This window comes from Homarus americanus, unplaced genomic scaffold (assembly GCF_018991925.1).
Source record: "Homarus americanus isolate GMGI-L3 unplaced genomic scaffold, GMGI_Hamer_2.0 scaffold30535, whole genome shotgun sequence".
Classification (NCBI taxonomy): Eukaryota; Metazoa; Arthropoda; class Malacostraca; order Decapoda; family Nephropidae; genus Homarus; species Homarus americanus.
This window is the reverse complement of record NW_024732440.1, coordinates 14,388,520-14,409,294: the sequence shown is the minus strand read 5'-3', so window position 1 is coordinate 14,409,294 and position 20,775 is coordinate 14,388,520. Positions and strand designations below refer to the sequence as shown.

General features: G+C 40.3%; 1 protein-coding gene across 3 annotated transcripts in view; it reads right to left on the bottom strand.

Moving 5' to 3' along the window:
- The window catches only part of LOC121868847 (UTP--glucose-1-phosphate uridylyltransferase-like), an 81,320-nt gene that overhangs the window by 39,671 nt on the left and 20,874 nt on the right, over nt 1-20,775 (bottom strand). The window contains exons 1-2 of one of the 3 annotated variants that reach the window (XM_042369831.1): nt 14,244-14,316; nt 165-395 (exon numbers count right to left, since the gene is read on the bottom strand). In XM_042369831.1, coding sequence (XP_042225765.1) covers nt 165-395; nt 14,244-14,288 — 276 coding nt within the window. In that variant the 5' untranslated portion in view covers nt 14,289-14,316. Of the gene's footprint in view, nt 1-164; nt 396-1,739; nt 1,836-14,243; nt 14,317-20,775 lie in introns of those variants that run through there. The other 2 variants (XM_042369830.1, XM_042369832.1) reach the window with 2 other exon arrangements.

The following is a 20,775-nucleotide window of genomic DNA, read 5'->3' as shown; positions in this document are numbered from 1 at the left end:
ATCCGTTATATAGACATTTCATATCTAACATGCCTCGATATAGCAGACTATAATCTCCCATACAGTTCGTTAAATAGAGGTCTCACTATACAGTATAACATAAAATGAATGGCATCATAAACAACTACAGTACTGTACTGTACAAACATATAACAAAAACTTACAGCTCCCTCTGGAAGTTTCTTAATTTTATCCCATTCTACTGAGGGCCCAGATTCATTGATGAAACGTCCAAAGAGTTTTTCAAAGCCTTCAAACTCCTTTTGTGTTGCTTCTTTAAAAGACTGTGGACAGGTGACAAGCAGCTTCTGCAGCTCCTGAGCCAACTGGACTTGTGCATCCTTTTTCGTTAGCTCCTTAAACTCCATGGATGGGGAGCGCTGGTGCCCAAACACCTGTTAAAATAGAAAGATTAACTTTGAGTAGCACATATGGTATACAGTATATACAAACAAAACACAGAGAAAGATTTATAGCTGAAAATGAAAATGGTGGTTTCAGTTAAGCACAAATATTCGGTAATTAAATTTTTTCACAGATTCCCCTAATGTTTTGAGAGGTGTTAATCTTTGTTATGGCCAAAGGAAATCTATTGGGAAACATATGAGCAAGGGCATCAACATAATTCCTACTCTGTAGGCTAATTCCCGTAAAAAAAAAAAATCAGGAATGAGAATTTCTTATTGATCCACAGTTTCCTGACCTTTTGGGGCAGTTTAAGTCAGTGCTGAGGCTGACTTGAATCTGAAAGCAAAGGAATAGGAGGAACAGCAATAAGTTTTCTCAATAAAGTACAGTACACTGCATTGTGTCCTGAACCAAGAATGGATAACAACAGTTTATTGTGAATATTTAAACATCAATATTTCCATATGACCTTGATTAAGTCTAGTGTTGATATGGTTTGTAGAAACTTGCTTCACTATACATATGCGATCAATAATCTTCCAAGACTTAGGCTTACATTTCACAAGAGGTGTTCTGAGTAAGGTACTGTACCATGTTACATGTTTTCAAGTTCTGTTAATTTGATTGCTTTTCTATACTGTACTGTTGTACCCAGTAAAAATTAACATTAGTAACAGCAATTCTTGACAAGGTCTTGCTGGTCACTGCAATAAGATGGTAAGTGGATGACTGTACAGTGGTCACTGGAGGAAGGTGTACACTGGCAACAGATAATCACTGAACTGATGTGGCTGCAGAAATATGGAATTGATGAACTGAAGAGCAGTGAGATGGAGTAAGGTATTCATTGGAGAAAGTTGGTTACTTTCAGCTGTGAAAATGTCATAATCATAATTGTGGACACTTTAGTGTGGCAATTTTTATTATCCTTTAACTTTGATCCAAGGTAGCCACTGGAAGATGGTGGTTGAAGATAACTGAAATTTTATCTTACCATGTAGTAAATATTGATAATAGTTGTGGAAGCCCACTAGCAAAGTGCCACCACCATTCATGACCTTTGATCATGACCTTATCTGACACTGACCCAAAAAAGTTTAGCTTATTCAGACCTACTGTAAGTCAATCAGTCATGTAATTTTCATAATATCCGATGAAAATTGTTGAAGAGGGACAGATACACAGACAAACCTAATCAATCAATATACTGTACTGTATTGTACTGTACTGTACTGTACTTGATAAATCTTTGATTTTGCTGAATAATAAACCTTGATACCAATAGCCAGTTAGTTCAGTGTTTCTAATTTGATGGCATTAATGATGTTTACCTCACTGTAGCGGTTGTAGTTCAGAGGAAGCAGAGGCACCTGGTAGCTGTCGAGTTTAGCTGTAGAAGTGTTGTTAAACATGGTGATTGTTGCTGTGGTAGGGCTTAGCCTGGTGTGGGTGAAAATCGGTTAATGTGTGCGTGACATCAGTTTGATGTGCCTATGTCACGGACTATGGTGATTGTATGATAGACTTAAGCACCTTAACCTGGATGTTGGCTAACAGTAATACCAAAAGTAGTACAAACTACAATTCTAGCACTGCCACCAGTTAGCTTCAATCTTAGTCCCATTCTGGCATGGCATCACATCTTTATTGATGTTATGTTAGTTAATACAACAGATTAAGGACTTTCCTCAACATGTTTCTCTCGGCATTTGAGAACAAAATACAGTAACTAAAATCTGACAAGTAACAAGTTACAATGTCCACAATTGCATACATATACTGTACTTACAGCATTCCACAATCTCAAAATATAGTTCTGCACTGTATTGTATTTGCATTGTGACAAAAAAAGAACTTTGTGAGTGACATTATAATATGTAGAGGAAACCTTGTGCCTCAACTCATGACTGTCAGCCTGTGGGAGGAAGGAAGGGCCTCATTTTGGGTGTTCCTCCTCAGTGTTTACTCATTTCTTCTTTTTAGGTTGTCAGAAATGTAGATTGGGCCAAGGCCCAAGGATGGGGATGGAGGAGAAGCCATTTCATCCCTGTCCACCCCAGCTTGTAAGTTAAAGAAACTCAGTTTTGTATATACAGGTGTTGACTTTTATACGATGGGGTTAGAGACCTCAAACCTTAACCCATTACTGTATTTTCCATTATGTCAGCCATGGAAAATTCAAGAACATACTGTAGCCCCTGTGGTTAATGGAGGACTACTGTAGCCCCTTTAAAGCTAGCGGGGTTAGGTAAAATGGACCCCGCAAGAAAGCAAAATACCCTATGCGAGTTTTTCATACCAGTCCCAGGTGTACAAAATATATAAATAGTTATACGCACATGTATAAAAACATTATTATAATAAGCATGAAATAACAAAAATAAATAAAAATGAAATTGCATTGTATAGACATTAGTTCCATACAGTGATAGTTAGCTGTGGTAGTGACGATAAAATGGCAATACTTCTGAAACATCAGCTGATCTGGTGCACAGGCAATTGGGATGTAAACAATTCCTGTGCTGAACAGTTCCTAGTGAACATGCCCAGTACCGGTAAGTATTTGTAATGTGTATACCGTAGTTACCTTCTTTTTTTTTCTTTTTTTTTTATGGGGATCAGCCCATCCGAACACAGGTCACTGACCCACATCAGGGCCTGGGGGGCAAAAATGTAGTGGTAGTGGTGGTGGTAGTAGTAGTAGTAGTAGTAGTAGTAGTAGTAGTAGTAGTAGTAGTAGTAGTAGTAGTAGTAGTAGTAGTTAGCGATCTCCGATAGAGCTTGGATTTCGCTAACCCACTCATTCACCTTTCCCGATACGTACTGGGTCTTGAAGTCCGTAGTGCCAATCACTGCGCCTAGATGTCTTTGGCCGTCCTTAGTTTTTTTGACCTCACTTTCGCCGAAAACCTCCAAAGCCCGATCATAATGATCTGGCTTCACGATGAGGAAGGATTTACTGGCGTTTGGGTGGTACCCTATTTGTGGACCTCGCGATGTTACCAGGTCCCACCACTTTTTGATGTCCTCCACTTTTCCTGCTCCTGTGAGGTCATCAGCATATGCCACTTGTTTGACCCCAGTTGTTTCAAACTTTATTTCTTGTTGGAGCACTGATAGGCCTATTGCATACATTGCCATTGCAATGGGGTCCCCCTGTGTTGTTCCCTCAGTCGACTGCAGGATGGTATCACCTCATAGAGCCTTGTTGTTTACTATGTAGAGGTCTGATGGATTCCTATACGAATTTTCAACATACATCGCAAAGCTAGGACACTTGATCTTAGCAGCATTCACCCATGGAGTCAAGCATCGTTGGAACTACCTGATGCGTACCATCCCTGAGATCGGACCCCTCCTCCACCCTTTGGAAGAAGCAATCAGTGTCAAGTTCATTCCCAAACTAGTGAAACACCCTGACTTAACCCGAGCAGAAAGAACACTTCTTGCACTTCCACCAAGACTGGGAGGGATGGGACTAACTAATCCAGAGGAGATTGCTGACTCTGAACATCAAAATTCACTTAAGCTCACGGCAGCCCTCACTGACCACATAATAGCCCAGAATGCAACAGGGGAAGTGGACACCAGCGAAGTTAATAAGATCCGTAGGTCCATTACAACAGATCGGCAGCACTGCCAAAATGACATGTTGCAGCAACTATTGCTGCTGGTTCCAGAAAATTTGACAAAAAAAGTTGCTATAGCGCAGGAGGTGGGCGCCTCGAACTGGTTAACTACGTTACCGATAAGGGCAAATGGTTTCAGCCTTAACAAACAAGAATTTACAGATGCCATTGCTCTAAGGTACGGTTGGCCAGTAGATGGTTTGCCCTCCCAATGCGTGTGTGGCTCTCCCTATGATGGCGATCACGCCATGGTCTGCAAGAAGGGGGGCTTCATATGCATGAGGCATGACGAGGTAAGGGATCTCACAGCAAATATGTTGAAGGAAATCTGCCGGGACGTCATGGTAGAACCGACCCTCCTTCCACTGGATGGCGAGATCTTCCAACATAGGACTTCAAACACTTCTAACGAAGCCCGTGTGGACGTCAGTGCTCGAGGATTCTGGACGCGGGGACAGCGAGCTTTCTTCGACATCAGGATTTTTGATCCCATGGCCGTTTGTCACCGTAACCTAGCTCTCGATGCTGCGCATAGGAGGAACGAGAACGACAAGAGAAGGGCATACGGGGAGAGAATACAAAATGTTGATCAAGGCAGCTTCACTCCTCTAGTGTTCACAACCTCGGGTGGGATGGGCCCAAGTGCAAGATGTTTCTACGCCAGACTCGCGGAGCTGATCTCCGAACAGAAGCAGCAGCCCAGAAGTTATGTTACAGCCTGGATGAGATGTCGACTGTCCTTCTCTCTCCTTCGGTCGGCTTTGCTCTGCCTCAGGGGAACGAGAGCTTCCGCCCCTACTCCGACAACTGCTGCAGATATTGACTATGAGGCTACAGTCACTGAATGCCGCATAGATCTGCGGCTCAACTAATTTAACACAGATAGGATAGCTTCTTATGTATTAGGATATCTAATATTAAGGTAAATAAATGGTGGCGAAGGTGTGGCTATTGGGGGAGGCTGGAGGCCACGTTTAAAAAAAAAAAAAAAAAAAAAAAAGTAGTAGTAGTAGTAGTAACTAATTTAACACAGATAGGATAGCTTATTATGTATTAGGATATTTAATATTAAGGTAAATAAATGGTGGAAGGTGTGGCTATTGGGGAGGCTGGAGGCCACGTGATAAAAAAAAAAAAAAAAAAAGTAGTAGTAGTAGTAGTAATAGTAGTAATAGTAATAATAATAATAATAATAATAATAATAATAATAATAATAATAATAATAATAATATCCTTAATCTGCACTAGGTTAGGTAAATTTAATTAATAATGCGAATAAATGTTTGATAATAGGTCCATAAAGTGATAGTCAACTATGGTAGTGAGAAACATACAAGTATAGCCAGCAACTTTGTCTTGCCAGTACAATAGCGCATGCACCACCTTGCGGCCGTAAGCTCACTCTGACAGCTGATACTTGCCTTGCGCACTCCCCCACAGCCTCAGATTTATTTTCCATGGCAATCTGCGAGTTTCCGAGGGTTGCAAACTTTAAAACCGCGAGCCACTTGTCAAATTTGGTAAATATATAAATATAGTAATGCAAATAGAAATACTGTGCAGACTCCTGCATAAAGGACTGACAGAAGGATGGGTAAAATGCTTCCTCAAGAGTCTGGTCAGGTAAACAGCATAGCATATATAAGGAAAACACCCCCATGAAATTATCATAAATCACTAATAAATAGCATGAAAGTGAAGAGGATATGTGAGGCGGTGAAATGTCACAAGTGTTCAAATTCTCTGGTGCACAGGTGTGTGTGCCAATACCACACAGACATAAATAATCGAACCCCAACACTCTTAATACTCAGCACACACTTATCTAAGCACCATCATGATCATCATCCCAGCACCAATACACTCATCATCCTAACACCAATACACTCATCATCCTAGCACCAATACACTCATCATCCTAGCACCAATACACTCATCACCCTAGCACCAATACATTCAACATCCAAGCACCAATACACTCATCATCCTAGCACCAATACACTCATCATCCTAGCACCAATACACTCATCATCCTAGCACCAATATACACTCATCATCCTAGCACCAATATACACTCATCATCCTAGCACCAATACACTCATCATCCTAGCACCACCACACTCATCATCCTAGCACCAATACACTCATCATCCTAGCACCAATACACTCATCATCCTAGCACCAATGCACTCATCATCCTAGCACCAATACACTCATCACCCTAGCACCAATACACTCATCATCCCAGCACCAATACACTCATCATCCTAGCACCAATACACTCATCATCCTAGCACCAATACACTCATCACCCTAGCACCAATACACTCATGATCCCAGCACCAATACACTCATCATCCATAGCACCAATACACTCATCATCCTAGCACCAATACACTCATCATCCTAGCACCACACTCATCATCCTAGCACCAATACACTCATGATCCTAGCACCAATACACTCATCATTCCAGCACCACACTCACTATTTCAGCACCATCACAGTACTGTACTATATCATTTATCATCCCAGCACCACACTCATCATCCCAGCACCATCACAGTACCATCACACTCTCCATTACAGTACCATCACAGTACCATCACACTCACCATCACCATACCATCACTCATCATTCCAGCACCACACTCACCATCCCAACACCATCACATTCACCATCCTAGCACCATCACAATACCATCACATTCACCATTCTAGCACCATCACAGTCACCATGACCAGCATCAACACACTCACCATCACCAGCATCATCACACTCACCATCACCAGCATCATCACACTAATCATCCCAGCACCATCACACTCACCATCCCAGCACCATCACACTCACCATCCCAGCTCCCCCCCCACTCACCAGCATCATCCCACTCTCCATCACCATCCCAGCATCATCCCACTCACACTACACTACAGTCCAGTCTATCAGAAGGTCTTAATGACAAGTACAGTACAGATTATCTTTAGCATGGGACCAACTTCATAGATTTCATTATATAACAAACAGATGAGAACTCTCTCTTTTACTGTAAGTGGATGGTAAAGTCATGAAGATTCTAAATATTGCTTCAGGCAAAATCCGATACTGGGACAACTGATTCATACAAAACTGGCCGGGTGTGACAGATTCCAAGTGAATATTAGCAGTGTCATGGTTGATTTTCAACTTTACTTGCCTCCATACCACACACTCACAGAGAGAGAGTGAGGGGGGAGGGAGGGGGGATGATGAGCAGGGTAGGTAGTGAGGGAAAGGAAGGGAGAAAGGTGGGTGTGGATGATGAGGATGAATATGGATAACGAAAGGGTGGGCGGTGAGGGGAGGAAGGGAATGAAGAAGAGAGGGTGTGAATGGTGAGTGGGGGTATGCAGGTTATGAGAATGGAGTGGGTGGAATAAGGAATGGTGTAGATGTCGAGTGGGAGTGTGGGTGGTGTGAATGAAATGGTTGGAAAGAAAGTATGTGTTTGGGTGGGAAGGAAGTGGGTAGTAATAGGAGCAGGGGTAGAGTCATCAGTGACTGTACAGTACACAATTCTTGACATCATGATAACTGCATACTGTTCATCTGATCATTAAAACCAACATGTTTTGACAGCAGTGGAGATGTTTCAATGTGCTTCCCGACTCAAGCTTGGGAACTCCTGATCTAGATAAGACAAATGACCTCTTGTTCAAACTGTACATGAGGAAACAAGCTTTATTGAAGATACTGTCAGGTTAGACTCGTTGGGTCTATTGTAATATGGAATAAGAACACACCAGTCCAGGCAGTTATCTAGGCGGCCTTTCCCACCCACATTAATAAAAAAGGGCATATCATCCTTAAGGTTCACAAGTTATCTCACTTTTGTTCAGTGCTCCCAACATTGTGTAAGAGCTTACCGACCAACTGGTATCAAAATCTGAGATTGCACTGTGATGAAAATGCTCAGCACATACACAGTTAAATCAAAATATCATCAGAGAAAGGGCATGCTGAGGTTATATATATATATATATATATATATATATATATATATATATATATATATATATATATATATATATATATATATATATATATATATATATATTTGAGTACAAATATCAACTTTCACTTGGCAAGTAAGAAATGATTAAAGTCCACACGTATAAAGTGAAGATACAAAAAAGGAAATGTGCTATCAGTATCCATAATAATAATAATATCTATATCTATGAGTGACGAATTATGAAATTATCAATTTATTTTTACAATTTAGGGATGGGGCCAATTTCAGCACACACCCACATGGTCTCAAATTGTCTGGTGATATTGGGATCGTATTGCGCATGTGCAGAACATTTCATCACAGTAGGCTACAATCTCACTATCTCAGACCATGACACTGGCGAGTAAGGGATAAAGTTAGGTTTAACCTATAACATTTGTGTTTTAACGGATACAGTACAGTATACTGAATTAGTATAAATGCTTACAAACTCGAGGCTTTGTAACACGGATATGCTTAAAATAATCATGCTTAAACATTTAATTTACTTTATACACAAAGTTTAAAAAATTAATAAAAATACTGACAATTCTAAAATTGTTCCCCGGGTGTTTCAGATCTCGCGGTCTGTGCTGAATGACGTACGAGTCCTCTCCTCAACAAATTTCCGGAAATATCTTTGACTTGGTGCGCAAAGAGAAAAAAACAAAAAGATCAAGAGTGAAAAAAGAGAATATATGTTATGTTGTGTTGTCAAAGTAAGAGAAACAATTGAGACCCTGCAAGTGTGTGTAAATGATGCAGAAAGTCAGATCAGCAACCTGGAACTTGGTCACATTCTGATAGGAGCAAGGTCTACCATTTGACAACACATTATGCTTCTAATATCTTCCCCGGCAGTAGTAGCCCCGTTTGATAGATGCCAGCAAGGATTCTAATACTAGTACCCAATATTGCATTATAATCCTTGGTGCCAGATCCCCAGCCGCCCTACCTCTTTTAGCTAGTGTAGAGCTGTCAGGCATATGATTAATGACTAATGAGGCCAATTACCTTTCTGGTGGTTATAACTAATCCAGTCCTCTTTCCACTAAAAACTTAGTTAAGGCAATAGAGTATATTATAGATTTACAAGTAACTTTAAAGTGTATCAACATGTGGCACATTCTCAAGAAACAAAGCACAAAAAATACCTGGATGATGTGAGAAAAATAGTTTGTAAATGAACTTAGGTAAATCACATACTACTGCTACAGCCGCATTATATACAACTGTTACAACACTATAAGAGACACCAACGGTAAGTATTTCATACACAAGTGACTTAGCACCTGAAACCCACTTTAAACTCAAACCCCAATAGACATCTGTGCTGCCAAGCCACAGCTACTGTACACCTGCATGACCACACCGCTATCCCTTCCACACCTGCATCACCCACACCAACCACCTCCAACCACTACAAGGTTTATACTGATGGATTTTTGCACAACATAGACGTATTTTCCCCAACCCCTTCATTTATGTCTATGATATTACTCCAAACACTTGTGCCGTCACACACACGCACGCGCGCGCGCGCACACACGCACACCGCCATGCATAAAAATCAAGAATTCTAAGTTGAGTGACAGAGCAGAGCTGACGTTGGGATGGATGATCTAAAGTTCTTAACACACCACCCTGACGCCTAACTCCTCACAGTCAAACTGTGGAATGCTCTGCCTTCTTTTGTTTCCATACTCATACAATATCTCACTTCAAAGAGCTGGTTTTCTCATTGCCACGCAGGACAGAGGTTCATACACAAAGAAATACATCATATTTATTCACATATACTGTAGGTCAGAGCCATGTGGGTGATATCACTGTTCATTATTACGCAGGACAGTGGTTCACATACATTAGGAGTCATATTCTAATTGAGGACTAATCAGTGTGGGCTAGCAAATTTTGGATAAACAGCAAGAATGTCCTCAATCACCCCTGATTCAATGTAATAATTACTAAGTTCATGATACCATAAGCCAGGTGGCCTGGTCTTTGGCAGTGTCACTTTCAATAATACTGTATAGTGTTCAAGTGTATGCTTTAAAGGTTTATCAGAAAGTTTACATGCCAAGTGTTCCAGTGTGGGTACAGCATCACGAACTTGCTAGATGTGTCTGAATCCTACCCTAATTCTGGCCATGACTACATCACATTGTCTAATTCTGTCCTTATGCTGGCCATGCGGATAACTTTTGTCACAAAATGTTTCATATTTACTAATGCTACAAGTACCAGGTCTCTCTGCATTTCTCAGTACTACTAGATCAGAGTTCATGATTCTGACTTCAATATTTTTAAGTACAGCATTGGACAGGCCAAGTTAACATTTTCTTTCTTACATGCCTCATTGGCCAGTTTATCAGCACGGTCATGATACCTAATTCCAACATGGGACGGAATCCACACAAATTCAATACAGAGTTGTTCTCATTGGCAGTTACCACATTTCTTTTAATATTACGGACAACTTTAAACATAGAACCTGACGGACTGTTCGTTGATTTCAAAGCACTTTGAGAATCACAGAATATCACCCCACCTCCATTTTCTTTAAGGTAGTCTGTGGCTAAGTAGATTCCCATTAGCTCACTTGTGTTGTGCTGGCCCAGTTGTTCAGCCTTTGCCTGAGGGGCAAAGAGCAGGATGAGGATGGCGACGATGAAGAGGAGGAGGGTGAACATTAGTAATGTTGACAGAAGGTGCCCTGAGGGAGAGTGGTTAAGCTATGCCAACACACACCCACCCCCACACACACATACACCCACCCACACCCTCCCGAACACACACACACACACTCATTCCCTCCCCCACACATACACCCACCAACCCATCTATTAAAACACACACCTCGTCTCCAGTCTCTCCTCTCCCCCAACTCCGTCTCAAAAATTGGCCAGTTAAAAGGAGCAAGTGTCCTATCCGAGGCAGTGATGCTGAAAAAACAAACGTGACACGGAAAATGGCGTCATAATTGCAGAGACTAGACTTTGGCTAGACGTGATCTCCCCCCACTCACACTAAGGCCATGATGGGTAATACTGGGGCCACAGAGGGTAATACTGGGGCCACAGAGGGTAATACTGGGGCCACAGAGGGTAATACTGGGGCCACAGAGGGTAATACTGGGGCCACAGAGGGTAATACTGGGGCCATAGAGGGTAATACTGGGGCCACAGAGGGTAATACTGGGACCACAGAGGGTAATACTGGGGCCACAGAGGGTAATACTAAGGCCATGGAGGGTAATACTAGGGCATGGAGGGTAATACTGAGCCATGGAGGGTAATACTAGGGCCATGATGGGTAATACTGGGCCATGGAGGGTAATATTGGGGCCATGGAGGGTAATACTAAGCCATGACGGGTAATACTGAGCCATGGTGGGTAATACTGGGGCCATGACGGGTAATACTAGGGCATGGAGGGTAATATTGGGGCCATGGTGGGTAATACTGGGGCCATGATGGGTAATACTGGAGCCATGGTGGGTAATACTGGGGCCATGATGGGGTAATACTGGGGCCATGGAGGGTAATACTGGGGCCATGATGGGTAATGATGGGTAATACTGGGGCCATGGATGGGTAATACTGGGGCCATGGAGATGGAGGGTAATACTGGGGCCATGATGGGTAATACTGAGCCATGATGGGTAATACTGAACCATGGAGGGTAATACTAGGGCCATGGAGGGTAATACTAGGGCCATGGTGGGTAATACTGGGGCCATGATGGGTAATACTGGGCCATGACAGGTAATACTGTGGCTATGACGGGTAATACTGGGGCCATGACAGATAATACTGAGCCATAACAGGTAATATTGGGGCCATGATGGGTAATATTGGACCATGATGGGTAATACTGAGACAACGACGGGTAATACTGGGCCATAACTCCTCTTTCGTGTACAGTACATCCAGGACACTGCCTCTCCGCTCTCTCTCATCTACTGTATACAGGACTACCAACGGGAACTGGGTGGAGACGAGACAGGAGGGTGGTAAATGAAGAAGAGATGAGGAAGGAGGGAAAGATTGGAGGGGAAGGGGAAGGAAGGGGGAAAGGAGAGGGGGATGACAAAGTATATTGGAGGGAAGCAGGAGGAAGCGGAGATGTCATGAAGAAAGTGAAGGGGAGAAGAGGTGAGGAAGATAAAGAAGGAAAGAATAATGAGGAGGTGAGGGAGGAAGACGATAGAGTATAGTAGAATAAGAACAAGCAGCAGAAGGGAAAAAAATAGATTGAAATCTCAGCTTTATTGTAAATCACTTTCCACACTTGTCAAACCATCGACCTCAAAGGGTTTCATGTACCGCCAACCTCATGTCGACAAAAGTGACAATTGACCCGTCATTCTGGTATAGTTCTTAAAACACCACTTGGTAGACTAGAATGGCGTGGCAGGCAATTACCGCAGTGCGAAGTCAATAATGAAGGAAGATACAGGAATGGAAGGAGGACAAGGTGTAGAGGGTGATGAAGGGGGAAAGAGAGAGGTGGGAGGAATGTTAAGAAGGCTGAATGGGAAGGAGTGAGCCCAAGGACACAAGTCTATGTAAAGAAGCTTATATATTGAGCCCCATGACTGGCTCTAAATGTCCGTATCTGCTTAAGATTATGTTCACCAGCCGCCAGTCTCCGTATAATACCCAATCACAATGAACTCAGCTTTATGCATTTGCCAGTTAGCCAATTATCAGACGCTCAAAGATACACAATTATACAGTACAATACAGGTAAAATGTTCAACGAAGGAACATTTCCCTTCTGGGACTTAGACATGAAGGCCGTGACTGGATGAACCTCTGCAGAGTTGAGTCAACATCACCACTGACTCACACATCATTACTCATCACTGTTTAATTTAATCATTATCGGAAAGTCTGTTGAAAAGAAAATAATTACAGTTGTCAGTATTACGAGTCTAACACCCCAATGGAAACATTACCCTGGTCACATACGACGTGACTAGTCAAGTCAGGTAAAAAATATGGGACCCACTATATATATATATATATATATATATATATATATATATATATATATATATATATATATATATATATATATATATATATATATATATATATATATTATCATCCACAATGACAACGTGATAAAATCTTGATAAAATCACACGGGAAGATGGAAACAACGGAGTACCTTAGCTTTCGTCTTTATTCAAGACATCTTCAGAGGCAACTGGATTACATGGACAGAGAGAGGCTTAAATATACAGGGTGACCTAAAAACATGAGGTCAGGTCAAAATGATGACATCCACTAATCCCCACACCAACACACACGTAGAGGAGCTTAAGAGAAGGGAGGTGACGTGACTAGCCAGGTCAGGTCAGAAAAAAGGGGACCCAAAATAACTATCATACATCTAGATCAAAGGTTTTCAAAGCATTTTTAACCTTGGGCCACTGACAAATAAATTTATGTAACATATCAGGTTTGAACTGACCATCACTAAGGTTTATTGATTTTAATTCCTTAATCAAACTAGCTTCAACAAGAAGTCTTTCTGTGACACAAGATGATTTGAATACTTCTAAGCTTTTTTCCCAAGCAATGGGGTGATTATTATTCCTAACATGAACAAACATGGACTAAAAATGAAGTATATATATATATATATATATATATATATATATATATATATATATATATATATATATATATATATATATATATATATATATATATATATACATACTAAACTTGGATGTGGTGCGTATAATCAATATCGCACACACGATATACTGTAGTAGAGGATATATCCCGTTACCAACGAAACAAACGTAAACATGAAATATTCTCTGAAACCACTCGGAGTTTCTTTAATATGTACAAAAACACGTAAAATCATTTACCTTTTCACCATTTATCAGCAAATAAGCCTGGCGGTCGTTCTGTTCTTTTTTATGAAATTTATTGTCACTCGCATACAGTATAAGTTATCACCCAATAGTATACTTTTAAGACTACACTTGGATAAACGCACACACCTAACTATCCACGTAATAAAAAACACGCACACTTAATAACTGATACTCACTCATTAAGATTAGTGGGATATAGTTAACACTGTGTGGCTAAAACAAACTACACATCAGTACTAACGCTCCTCAGTGACACGTGACAAGACTTACCAGTTGTCCCCAGTGGAGGGGCGACGCACCACCGCACCTGACCATCACTCTCGCCACACTGACCCTCACTGATTCACTACCGTGTATTAGCACTCGGCCCCACACACCCACCCTCTCATACACACCCTTACCTCAATATGGTAAATATTGTCTACTCTATCATTACAACCAACACAAGGTCGTCACTACAGGTGGCTCAAACCTCTAGACATTGATTTCACATTATATATATATATATATATATATATATATATATATATATATATATATATATATATATATATCATGTAGATCCACAATGAAAACGTGGATAAGATAAATCTTGATAAAATCACACGGGAAAAGGGAATCAGCGGAGCACCTTAGCTTAATGATATTGTCCCAAGTATCACATTCAAAATTGAAAGAGAAATAAATGGATCCCTTCCATTCCTTGATATGCTTATCATGAGAAATGGCCAAAACTACAAATTTAAGGTATACAGAAAGCCCACACAGGTAGACAGTTTCATTCACTTTTTATCGAATCACCTGGAGTCTACCAAAATGTCAGTTTTTTCTGCTATGTTCTTAAGATGTCTGCGTATTTGTGACTCTGAATTTATTGACGATGAATTGAAACACATTCGTTCCATTGCACAGAAACTCGGGTACCCTTCTGTGTTTGTTGATCGTTGTTTTAAAAGGGCTAAAAAATCCTTTCATTCCTCTCAAACCAGGCAAATTCCTACACTTAAGAATATTTTGACTCTGCCCTATCGTAATGAATTTGTCCCGTTAGTTCGGTCCCTCAAGCTTCTAAATATTAATGTTGTTTTCAAGTATGACTCAACCATTACCAATATGTTAATAAGAAATAGCCCAAGTTTGAATGTAAATGGAAGTGTTTATTGTATTCCATGTAGCAAATGTAATTGTAATTATGTAGGACAGACAGGAAAAACACTGCAGCTCAGAATCAAACAACATAAGTATAATATCAGAACAGCATCTGAAAGCAGTGCCTTGTTCGTTCATGTTAGGAATAATAATCATCCCATTGCTTGGGAAAAAAGCTTAGAAGTATTTAAATCATCTTGTGTCACAGAAAGACTTCTGGTTGAAGCTAGTTTGATTAAGGAATTAAAATCAATAAACCTTAGTGATGGTCAGTTCAAAACTGATAATATGTTACATAAATTTATTTGTCAGTGGCCCAAGGTTAAAAATGCTTTGAAAACCTTTGATCTAGATGTATGACAGTTATTTAGTGGGTCCCTTATTTTTGACCTGACCCGACTAGTCACGTCACCCCCCTTCTCCTAAGCTCCTCTACGTGTGTGTTGGTGTGGGGATTAGTGGATGACATCATTATGACCTGACCTCATGTTTTTAAGGTCACTATGTATATTTAAGCCTCTCTCTGTCCATGTAATCCAGTTGCCTCTGAAGATGTCTTGAATAAAGACGAAAGCTAAGGTGCTCCGTTGTTTCCCTTTTCCCGTGTGATTTTATCAAGATGTGTTTGTGTGTTTTAAGTGTTTCGTCGATACTGGGATATACCCTTTACTATACTGTACATAAGAACATAAGAAAATAAGGAGTCTGCAATAGGCCGGTTGGCCTGTGCATGGCAGCTCCTGTCGAGAGTTACTACCACACTCTATCATCCATGAATCTATCTAGCCTCCTTTTGAAACTTTCCAGAATTCCCGCACTTACTACAAAGTTGCTAAGCTTGTTCCACTCGTCCACCACCCTATTTGTGAACCAGTTTCTTCCTATCTCCCTCCTAAACCTAAACTTATCCAACTTGAATCCGTTGCTCCGAGACCTATCCTGCTCGGATATTATAAGAACTTTATCTATATCCCCTTTATTGATTCCTTTCACCCACTTAAATACTTCTATAATATCTCCCCGCACTCTTCGTCTTTCTAAGGAATGCAAGTTAAGTTTCTTTAACCTATCCTGATATGGAAGGTTTCTAAGTCCCGGAATCATTTTTGCCATTCTTCGCTGCACCGACTCTAGTGAATTTATATCCATTCTATAATAGGGGCACCAGAACTGAACCGCATAATCGAGGTGCGGCCTAACTAGCGCAAGATATAGTACTGTATATCGTGTGTACGATATTAATTATTACTTTTTTTTTACCGGGAATAATCCACCCGGGCACAGGTCATCGACTCACAACGAGGTCTATGGAGGAGGGGAGGGTAAAAATAAATTAAAAACAGAAGAGAAAGACTATATTTAATCTACTGTACACCACTAAGATGCCGGAAAACCAGCTTTTTGAAGTGAAAGATTGTAGGAGTACGGAAACTGAAGAATGCTCTGCTGTGTGAGGAAAGAAGGATATACTGGTCTATAACGGGTTATTTTAGTGTGACCGACATCCACAGAGAAACGGTGGGCACCGCAGGCAAGACGAGTCTTACCAGCCCACGGCCTTGCCGGCGGTACACAGGATGCCAAATCCACCGAACATTGCCGTTAAAGTACCTGTAAGAGAGAGCGAGGCAACATTGCGACGAAGAGAAAGGGAAGAGGTATTATCAACTAAAGTAGGAGAGTTAATAAGAAGAAATGCCTTTCATTCCAGCCCATCTAACAGTTGGACAGAAGAGCCACCCCAGATATGAGAGCAGTACTCCAAGTTAGGACGAATGAATCCCTTATAAACTTGAAGCAACTGCTCAGGAGTGAAGTAGCTACGGCATATGTACAGCATTCCCAGCTTTCGGGAGGCGGCTTTGGCAATGTTGTGGATGTGCGGCTTCCATGACATATTAGAGGAAATGGTGAGGGCTTAGCATATCTATTTTAGAATTTGGCAGAATGATTGCGTCCTGAAATGTGATTGGTGAGAGATCATCTATTTTGAAAAGTGCAATTGGTAAATACTGTGTTTTATTACTATTGACTTTAACCAAGTTTCTACCTCCCCATTCAGAGATGCTGCACAGATCAGCATTGATAGATGCAATTATATCAGCTGTAGAAACAGATCTAGTTTGAGAATTAGGGGGAAGGGAAAAATGTGAAGAGTGAAGAGTAGAATCATCAGCGTAAGAATGGATAGAATTAGGAGAAGTGTGAAGTAAACCATTGATAAAATGAAGGAAGAGTACAGTATGTGAAGAACAGAACCCTGTGGAACACCACTATTGGCAGAGGAAGAGCGAGCCCTCTACAACAACTGTCATGGATCGGTTCTCAAAGAAGCAGGGTTGGTGATTTTTTTATTAATTAGATTTTTTTCACAAATTCGATTTTGTTATTTATATTTTTTTCTAGTACAGTATGCTGAATACTGTTCATGCCCTGTCTGTCGAATGTTGGTTCAGGCTAAGAGTCACAGCCCAGATACATTCCTGTTCATGCCCTGTCTGTCCATTAGTGGTCCAGATTCCAGACTGAGTTGCCAGTGTTCCTAAAGATAGCATATTCCAAAGCTTAACACAGAAAAATCATAATAAACTGACATGGCTTTAAATCCCAGCACAAAGTTATACAATTATTTTCTTTTAAAACCTTAAAATTTCATTTTCGTTAACTTTTGATGAAAAAAAATCGTGTGAAGTTGATACGTATACATTCATCAATGTTAACCGAATAGAAAAATATAAAGTAATAATTTTTTGTGATGCTCAGAACCTTAATAGATTACAATTTAAGCACTTTATGAGTAATCTGTATAATTATCTTTACGCAGAAATAAGCTGTAAAAGGAAAAAAATAATAACAAGAGAAGCTTGCATATTCTACTTTAACTAGACAAAAATTATACATTACGATAACAATACCAAAGTGCAGTGTTGAATCATTCTTTAAATCAGGGACATCAAGAACATACAGTCCAGGGAAAACACACAGGGTCAAGTCACCGGCCATTCATATCCTGTAGGTCACCCCCTACTACTAACCTCACTATCTCTACAACAGCTGGGGACGTATTTATGCTAACTCATGTGTTTCGAGACGCCAATGCTTGGATTCATTTGTGTAAGTTTGCCTATGCAAGAGTGTGGGCGCGCTTGCGTCTACAGAATTTATGAACGTTCGAACGCATGCACGCGAAAAATACATATTAACAATGCAATTAAATTGTTGCATACAAGCAATGGAATTAAACTGCTGCGTACTAACAATCCAATTAAACTGCTGCGTACTAACAATGCAATAAACTGCTGCATACCAACAATGCAATGAAACTGTTGCGAACTAATAATGCAATTAAACAGCTGCACATATACAATGCAATCAAAGATATGCATATTGTACTTACAATGCAATCAAACAACGACAATAGTAAACACTATAAATAGAGGTTTAAATATGACTGGTGTTATGGTAATGGTATGAGATTACTGGTGGAGAAACTGATGTATAGTGGTACTGGTATAACAAACAGTACTGGTGGCGCCATCCCGTTATTTTTAATGTCGATAATAGAACATGAGGCCACGCCAGCCAGCGTCAGTCAAGGGTCACCTTGGAGTAACAACACGGGGAGGGGGGGGGTGCGACTGTCAGGCCCTCTCAAAAGTCCTTGACACTACCTCCCCCCCCCTTCACTCACAGCAGTCTCTTTACCTCCCGTGTGTGCATGCCATTCACTTTCAATCTCGCTCTTCTTTTTTTTTAAATATATGTACTCAGAACTGACGCTTGTCTCCTTATTACAAGTTTAAAAGATTATGATAAAAATACGGTACATGAGCTCACAGCCAAGCATCCTGCCGAGAGTTCGTCTGATCTTTACTTAAACGCATAATTTGCATAGCAAGGACTATATACAACAAGGACACATCCAAAGACTATAAACGGTCTTGGACATCGTTGTAACGTCATAAAATTTAGCTTCGCCCCATTCAATGACATCACGCTACCTGTGGTGTCCACAAGGAATCCTTGACAAAACCCCAACCCATTATATGAAAAGTGGACAAAGCCCCAACGGGAAATATCTAACCCAACCCAACCTAACCTACGTGCAATGCCATCCTATATATATATATATATATATATATATATATATATATATATATATATATATATATATATATATATATATATATATATACACAGTACTGTGTTGTCAATGTGTACAAGTCATGTGACTTTTTTTCCTAAAACTTTATTTCCGTTCACCATTTTCATAAGTGGAGCATACATTGTATATTGTAAGTGTCAATTCCCTTCAAATGTAAAAGGGTTTTGTGGATTGTGGAGAGTGAAAAATAAAATGTATATATAATGTGTTTGCAAACATAAGTGCTTTATTTTATATACGAGACTGGGGTTTTGTCCACTTTTCATATAATGGGTTGGGGTTTTGTCCATTGGGATTTTGTCTGTTGGGGATTTGTCCGTATACCGTTCACAAGGAATATGGCCTTGCCTTGGTTAGCGTTTGATGGTTTCATTTTTAAATAACCGTAAGGTTAAGGCTTTTATGTGGCCATGTATAACAAAATGAATGCCTTATGTTCTCATAGTCCTCCAAAAAATAAGTGATACAGCAAAAAAAAAGGCAACATATTACAAGGAAACACCCAGGGGGTGAGCTGATGATACGGACGAAGCTAATAAATTTTTGAACTTATTAGAAATGCAAAGATTTTCCTTTTGCCAGACGTGGCAAGGTGAATGTCTGAGAGTACTCCTGACAACTGGATGTTGCCTTACAATGTATACTTAAGAAAAAGTGCAAGTTTCTCTAGGCGTTACAACTGTCGCTGGTGAATTAAGTGATGTAACTTTGTTATATTTGGGACAATATTATTAATGTTTTTTTGTCAGAAGTGGCAAGAACAATGTCTCACGATCTTTTGGATGACCTGATATTGACTGACAGCAGAATTAAGAAACTACTGTACAAATCTTCCATCGAGTCTTGAAACTAGCGTGGTGTTGACACCTGAAACCCACGTACTGACGTACTTAACTTAATTTTTTCAAGCTTATTAAAGATGTTCAGAGTTCTTTTTGACCACATATAGCAAGTTGAATGTCTCACCTTCCTGTAGATACCTAGATATCGCCAGACATTCCAGAATTAAGGAGATACAAAAGAAATATAAGTTCCCTGCTAACCTTATGTGTTTATTTTATCTGAACGCTTGCAGGCATTGTTCTTATCTCTTGGAAATATATAATACTTAAGTGCTGTCTGCTTGGGACTTGAGAATTGCTGGTGCACCCGAATTTTGCACAAATAACCATAATTGGTGATACACTGGTCCCGGGACCAGAAGCAGGCACACACGGAGGTCACCAGACGACGCGTTTACAACAGTGACGTCATCGAGCTGTGCATTGTGGGTAAAACAAGAGCTGGGTGAACTATCCTTACTGTCTCTTATCCTTGTAGTGTAGTACAGTAAGCTTTAAGTCATATACAGTATACCTATGGACTCAAAACATCGAGTTTGGAAAACCACTGACTGTCTCCAGTAATATTCAAGATCAGTAAAACCAGTTTTCAAATTTTCAAAACAAATTGTCTACCGTTTGTTTCTCTTACGTCAGTTTATTAAAG